This window comes from Hevea brasiliensis, chromosome 10 (assembly GCF_030052815.1).
Source record: "Hevea brasiliensis isolate MT/VB/25A 57/8 chromosome 10, ASM3005281v1, whole genome shotgun sequence".
Taxonomy (NCBI): domain Eukaryota; kingdom Viridiplantae; phylum Streptophyta; class Magnoliopsida; order Malpighiales; family Euphorbiaceae; genus Hevea; species Hevea brasiliensis.
Genome location: NC_079502.1, coordinates 7722478 through 7730846, shown reverse-complemented (window position 1 = coordinate 7730846; position 8369 = coordinate 7722478). Strand labels below are relative to the sequence as shown.

General features: G+C 29.4%; 1 protein-coding gene across 1 annotated transcript; it reads right to left on the bottom strand.

Annotated features, from left to right (window-relative positions):
• Window positions 1-3854: 3854 nt before the first annotated feature.
• Window positions 3855-4757, bottom strand: LOC110633155 (uncharacterized). Its single transcript, XM_021781661.2, has one exon. It carries the CDS (start codon window positions 4755-4757, stop codon window positions 3855-3857), a length of 903 nt encoding a protein of 300 aa, XP_021637353.2.
• Between the last annotated feature and the right edge of the window lie 3612 nt (window positions 4758-8369).

Sequence of the window (8369 nt, the reverse complement as noted above, 5' to 3'; positions counted from 1 at the left end):
TGTAAATATAAAATTTACTAAAACTATAAATGAGTCAAGTTGTTTAAGACACAGTTTGATAAAAAAAAATGGCTTAATTTGACTCATTTAGAAAATGAACCAAACTTGACTTTATTAATATTCGGCTCAAGCTTACGAGCTAGGCTCGAGATAAAAAAAATTTTGATGAACTAAATTTAAACTGTTCAAAGTTCGGCTCAAGCCAATTCACTTACATTTAAAAAAAAATAATTAGTGATAAATTAATTTCAACTATTTAATAATAAACATTAGAATTGTAATCTTAAAAACTTACCAAATTTTATTTAATTCAGTGATTAAAAATATATCATTTGTTTAATAGCATATTACTTATTTGACATTGCAGGAGATATTGGAGAAGGGTGATATATATATATATTCTTTAGTGGAGATTTGCCCTATCAATTTTGTAGCCACTCAAAAGGGTTGAATGCCAAGACTAGAAATCGCAGAAATTGATGACTTGTTTCATCTCTTGTAAATGGCATACACAATTAGAGGCCCTCATACTTGAATCTAATTCTATAAATTATTATTTGAGTCAATTGGGAATGATAAATGATATTTATAAAATTTAAGATACTCAAATTTTTTTTACTCTTGAAGTTTCGACATTATAAAATTTCAACTTAATTTATTTTTTAAATAAATTGAGTTTAAGTCTAATTTACAGGTTCATTTAATAAATAAGTCAATCTTAAACTTATTAATATTCTCTTATCAAGACTTACAAACTAACTTGTTAATAAGTTCACGAGCTGGTTTATGAATAAGCTCACAACCTAGCTAGGTCGTTTAATTAAAATTATTTAATTTTAAATTTATTATCTAAACTTAATCAAAACTACATAGTTTTGAACTTTATTACCCTAAAGATAAAATTCATTAAGGTTAAAAATGAGTCAAATTGTTTGAAATTCAACTTGATAAAAAATTTTGCTCAGCTTGACTCGTTTAGAAAACGAGTCAAACTTGAGCTTATTGATATTTAATTCGAGTTTGAAAAAATTTTAATGAACTAAGCGTAAACAATCAAAGCTCAGCTCGACTCTACTTGATTTGTTTACACCCTTATTTATTTTAAAAAAAAAATTGTAATTAATTAAACTATCTATTCAAAATTTTTTATCACTTCCGCAAATGATAAATTTAAACAATGAGTACTCTTATAACAATGAAACAAATAAGGACTATTTTAATAATATAAATTAGAATTGTAATATGAAAAAATTATTCAGCTTAATTTAATTTAATAGTTAAAAGCATATCAATCACTTGATAGACGTTAAATTTAAGTCTTCACTTTCTTAATTCTCTATAAAAAAAATATTTTAATATAAATTATATTAAAGGGAGTGATTGATGAGAGAGAAGGCAATTTACATAGCTGCTTATAAGCTATTAACATTTAAAAAGAAAGCTATTTTATAAGCTTTAAAAATCTTATTAAAATGTATCTTATATATTTATGATATAAATACATACCATTTAATTTAATGTTATAATTAAATAATAAAAAAATATTTTTATTTTTTAAAAGATAATTTTTATAAAAAAATATTTATATATATATATAAATTGTTTTTCATAAAATAAATGATTCTAAATTAGGTTTTTCAGGCAGAGACTGCTTATAAAATTGCAGTGGACATTGATGGTTTATTCTTGAAATGAAATCAAAACTATTTTGGTGGCTTTGATATTTTTCCAAAGATAGAGTCAAAAGTCTTTTAGTGCTATTTATGACCTTAAATATTGGAGATATTGAAGAAGGGAGATATTGGTAGCCACTGAAAAGGGTTGAATGCCAAGACCAGAAATGGCAGAAATTGATGACTTGCTTCTTCTCTTATGAATGCCTTGCACAATTAGAGGCCCTCACACTTGGAAAAATTTTAAAATACAACCATTATGCGTATAATGTTTGTATTATGTTGTATTATAATTATTAATCATGGTGAATTTTATATAAGCTTCGTTATAATTAATAATTAGATTGTATCTATTATATATATTCAATCTAATTCAGAAAGTTATTATTTGAGTTTATTGAAAATGATAACAGAGATATTTTACAAAATTTAAGATATTCAAACTTTATCTGTTGAGTGAAAAATAATTTATATATAAAAAATATTTTTCATAAAATTTATTTTTAAGAAAATATTTTCTATCAAAATATTTTTTATTATTTAGTTATAATATTAAATTAAGATAAATGTTTATGTCATTCGTGTATAATTATTTATAATTTAATAAGATTATCAAACTACTGACATTCTCATTTTACTTAAAAATAACTTAATTTTCTCTTTTATTAGGAAAATATTTTCTATTGACTTAAGTATCCTAAATACTGAAAAATACAAAAAAAAATTCAAAAAAATATTTTCTGAACCTCAAAATTATCTCAAACCCATTTAATAAAGTTATCAAACTCACTTTTTTTTATCTAAAATCTGTAAGTTTAAACCCTAAAATTTAAGAACTAGATAAAATAATCTATATCCTTATAAAAGAATTTATAAATATTAAGATTCCGTTTGTTTCACTAAAAATAACTTATTTACAAAAAAATATTTTTCATGAAAATATTTTTCTTTATTTGGTTATAATGTTAAACTAATGATATATATTTATATAATGCATTAATAAAATTATCAAAGTTTAAAAACTGAAAAATGACTTTCTCTTGTTCTTAAAAATAATTTAATTTTTCCTTTGATCGGGAAAATATCTTTCATTGACTCATTTTTCTAAATGCCCGAAATGCTAGAAAATGTAAAAAATATTTTTTCAAAAAAATATTATCCGTGAAATAAACAAAACTTAAGTCATTTATCAAATTAATACAAAATAAGATAATCTTAATTACTAATATACCAGGTTAGAATTGATGCATAAGGGTATCAATTTTATTTGGAAATTTCTACACACTCAGATGGATTTGACAAAATCAAGCTTCCTTCCATTATAGTTCAGGAAGACAAGTGATTTTCTTTTTAAGGTTATTAAGAACCACTTGGATTAAAAGAGGAGGATTTGTACTCAACTGTCTTTTAGCCCATTAAAAAGAATAGGGTGAATTACAATTTAGTCATTGAATATTGTCATTATTGATAAGCTGACCTCCATATTTTTAGAAACTCAATAATTTTATTAAATGTTTTCGTCTCTCCATCCATTTAAATGTTAATACTTAAGAAAAAGATCAAAATACCCTCGTAAAAGCTAGCAACTATAGGAATGTTTGAATCTATTTTTCTAAAATATATGAATAAAAATATTAATAATGGATAATTTAAGAATTAAATAGTCATTTATGCTTTAATGAGTTTTTAAAAATATAGAGATTGACTCGTTAATAGTGACAATAATTAGAGACTAAATTGTAAATCACCCAAAGGAATAACATAAGGGAATATCTAAGCTAAAAACAACTTGCTACTGCAAACAAAAACCCTGTATGCCTCAAAACAGAACATGGCTTGATATATTTTACCAATGGATAGAATTAAAGCAATTCTCTCGTATTGCTTGTCTGTCTTGCAAATTGAAATGAATCACAACATCCCACATGTGACATGACGTTTGAGAAGGATACCAACACACTTCTTAAACACATCCATGTATGATTGCTGGTTTTATTAAAAACAGGAGCACTGACAATGTTGGAAATAAGTTAATAGCAGCATTTTTGCCTAGCAAAGACTTATTTCTGAATAAAGACTTTCATTTCATGCAAAATAGAAGAATAGAACATATTTACTGTGATTCTTATATCAAATACACATATTTGTACAGCCATTTCAAAGATTAAAAATCTTATTAAATTAATGGTAAACCTTCTTCTTGTTCACATGGTGCAACCATCCAATCCCCTTCAGGGCCTTGGAGATCTTGACAAGATTAGGCCTTCCCATTCCCAAACTCATCTTCCCAGCTGAGAACTTGAGAGCCTGCAAGCAACATAGTTGCCCATTACTCTCTTCCTCTTCATCATCATCATCATAATAGTACTCAACACTTCCTTTTTTTCCCTTCTTTGTGTTGCTTTTTGCCTGCATCTTCATAGAATCAGTCTCATATGTCTCCCAAAGCAAATCCATTCCTTCACCTCCATTCTCATTGTGTCTCTCCTCGAAAAGCTTGCATGCCAATGTCCTCCTCCACTCTTTTTCTTTCCTCATTGATCCAAAACTCCCAAGATTTGATCCCATTGACTGAGAATTGTCAGTAACTTTGGGAGTGTACTCTCCAACACCATTATCAGCATTAGTCCAAGGATTTGATTCTTGTTTCTGGGAATTCATCCTTGAAATACACATTCCACTATCTTCTGCACTTACTTTACCATCTCTCATAAAACCCATTGCCTTGGATCCGCTTCTCACATATGTTTCTTCTTTCAGTTCTTCAGCTTGATTGGAGTTCTCTCCCAGTGGTTTGACTTCTTTTTCTCCCGTCTGGATCGCAAATTCTTCAAGATTCTGCTTTTGTTGCAAGAGCACTTGTAATTTATTTTCTTCTGCTATCAACTGAGAAGTTTCTGACCTTGTAATCCCAACTAATTTTTCATCAAAATTACCACTTACAACCACTTCAGAGATGCCCAGAACAGAATCTTGATATCTTGTACACTTGTTAATCCGTGCTTCATTGCTTGTTAAGCAGTTTTCTTTAGCTTCCATCTCAAAAACTTCAACTGGGTTTCCTCCAATATCTAAATTAGACATCTCAAACACATTCTTATACTGTTCTAGCTCCTCAAACTGATTAAACTCCTCATTCCCTCCTTCCTTTAATTTAGACCTTAATCTCTCTGCAACAGCTTGGTATGCTCCAAGTACAAAACTGACTTTGGATTCAGACAATTCAGGATTCAAATTTTCATGGACAAGATTAGGAGAGAAAGTGAGGAGAACTAAGAGTAAAAGAAAAGTAGTAAAGAAGAGAGGAGAAAGGAATGAAAGGAGCTTGAAGAGGTACGGGAACAAGAAAATGAAGTAGAAGAAATATAGAGGATGAGACAAAATGAAAGAACAGAAGAGAAAGAAGTTAGAGAGAAGAAGACTTGAGATTGAGAAATGAGTTTTCTTGGAAGTGGTTGAGGATAAAGAAAACTCAGACATTTTTTTTCTTCGGCTGTTTGTAAATCTGAGAGAGAAACAGAACAGAATCAGAAGCAAGTGGTGATCGTGACAGAATATGGAGAATGTGGGAAGAAGTTTGGCTATGCTTGTTTTGGTTGAACAAATGCGAGAGAGAAAGTGTGAAAATGGAAGTAAGAGCGGCGTGAATAAAGGAGAGAAAATGATATGAAAATGAAGTGAGGGAGACAGATATAACTAAAATTGACGACGAGCAAGCAATGAACTTTAACACAGTAGTACTTGGTTGGTCTGTTCTACTATAACTACCAACTTTATTGAACATTTATTCTAATGGAGATTGCAAAAGCACCCCATGAACAACCCTATATATTTAAGCATGGAATCTTCATCTTCATCAAAATAAACTAGACTATGTAGATAGTTTTTGGGATTAGCCTATCCAATACCTAAATTAAAATTATAATCTATTAAGACCCTGTAAAGGTAGATTTTACTCTTATTTATTTATACTGTTTGATAACATAATATTTATAGCAGTGTTTAAATGTTAAAAGAGTGATTCATGAAAAGATATCTGATATCAAGGTCAACAAAATAATGCAACTATTTTTACATTTAATACTTAATCAAATAGTCATTTTTATCGAACACTTCTACTTTAAATCACTATATAAACAGCTAACCACTAACAGTGGATATCGAACAGCTGACAGCTAGTAACACAATTAACAGTTATTAAAATAGCTAATAGCTAATATTAAGTAATAGGTCTAAATATCTAAACTTATAACAACCTTAACAATGAAATACAAATTTATTATATTGTACTCTAAATTTTATTGATTGCATTATACTCTAAATTTTATTGATTGCATTATAAATTTTTTAAAAAATGACCAATTTAGCAAAATTTAAAATACAGTGAAATAATTTTAAATTTTTTTATAAATCATTGATGATTTGATTAATTTATATTTATTTATTATAATTTTTATGAATTTAAGTATTTAGTAGTATACTATTTTAGTTGAGGTGTTTAATGGATTGACATTAAATAGTGTATTTAGCTAAATAAACTATCAAGGGAGATGGGATGTTATTTACTGCTGATGCTGATGATCTGATCTACAAGTGCTTGCTCTGCCAATTATATAAATGTACAATATTGGCCAATTAAAAATGGAGAGTGTTCTTAACGTGAAGATAATTGTTATAGTTTTTTTTATTATTATTTACTAATTTCTGAAAATCAGACAAATTGTTTAATATCATGTTCACACCATCTACTCATTCAACAATTATAGCAGTATGATGCATTAGATCATGACTCAAGACAAATAGCCTCGATTTAAAAAATCATCTTTTTTATATAAAATAAACTAAAAATCTGAAATTTCTACCTTTAATTGAACCTGTAAGCTTGATATTGAAGCCTTATCTGTCATGATATTAAGCCCCCACATCTAGAACATATTTTATGCATGTTCTACTGCAAATTCATTAGTTTTGAGCTTTTTCCTCTTTAAATCCCTGATAAGTAATCAATTCCATTGATTGCCACCATAATCGGTTGGAAACCCAACAATGGATTTATGCAGTAGGTGCCATGGTTATGCATTGAAGTGATTATCTAAATTCAACAATGGAGTAATTTGCAATTAGGAAAAAAAAAGAGCATGTAGATGATCACAGGTGATAGGAGACCAAGGGGTTTGGAGATTAGAGTGGTTGCACATGGGAAGCTACTTATGGCTACTCAAGTGCATGACATGCAAGCACCCCTTTGGTCCCTAGCTTTTCACCCCACGATGGACCCATATGTCTTGTTACACTTTTGGTTCTCTATGTAGCTCCTCATGGAGATTTTAGATCTCTTTGGAAGGATTCCATTCTTCATTGGAAGGATTCACTGTTTACAGTCGGTTCAGATCAGTAGTAAAGAAGAAAGAGAGAAACTCTTCTATGTTTTCCCCAATTACACGAGAAAATCACAACTTGATTGTTGAGGAATGTACAAATGCAATCCATTTGGCTGTTTAGTGGAAATCTACTCTTCTCATACAGAGAAGCATAACTTCACAGTGTTTTAAAACTTTTTCCCAGTTGCACTTGCCAAGCAATTGCTCCTTTGCACCAGCATACAAGAAATTGAGATCGAGGAAAATTTAATTCCCGAGATTCTAAAGTTGGTTTGCTATGAGCTGATCTGCGGACCTAAAACATAATAGTCACTTCTTCATCGCAGATTATTCAATTTCTGTTGCATTATTTAGAGGAAGAATTACTCCATTCATAACACTGGATTCAGAAAAGATGACATTGCATGCATAAATAATCCAAAAGCGGATCAATTTCAATCTAAAAATATTAATTTTCTGAAAGGAAACCAACTTAAAAAAGGTGCTAATAAGTGTTCTTGATTTCTATTTTCAACCATACTTAGGAACGATTTCTTATTCCCCTGATGCCACAGGTTTTCCATTCCAAGGCCTCAGTCCCCTTCGCTATTTCATCTTATAAACGATTGAAAAAGAAAAATGACACTGCAGATGTACTTTGCTCTCTAATGGCTATTATGGCTAAACAATCATGGTTTAAGCGATCCCCTGTTGACAATTTTGTGCCCCACGAATAGAAACTACTTTCCCATTAGTCTTTGCCCAAAGCATCTCTCTTTAGGATCAACCAGCAGACAAAAAGATATCCCCTCCCTCGTCCCTTTTTTAAAATGAAAAACCATTTAAAGGTAAAAAACAAATTTCAACACCTACTACTATTATTGTATGCAACAACTAGTAAGAAATTGCACACAACTAACACAAGATGGGGCAAAGGAAATTATTGTCCAACCACCTGTATAGCAAAAACAGTATCATTCACACTTTAGTCATTGGTTAGATAATACAATGGGCAAGTCTTAATTTTCCCCATATAAACTACAAAACAGCTTCAATGATTCAGCAGTTGAGAAGATCCACACCTCCAATGCCAAAACAGTAACATTTCAAGTAACCAAATAATTCATAAAAACAAAACAGTATATCATGCATTTCATCAAATGTATTACTAGCCAATTCTCTTGCACGGGTACTACATAGATTAGCATTGAGTGTCACCACCACCAATGACTTGAGTAGATAATTCCAGTTAATCCAACCAATACTTATACTTCATTATTAAACTATTTATTACCTTGCACTTTATTTTTTCACACAATATGAAAGAGAACAACAA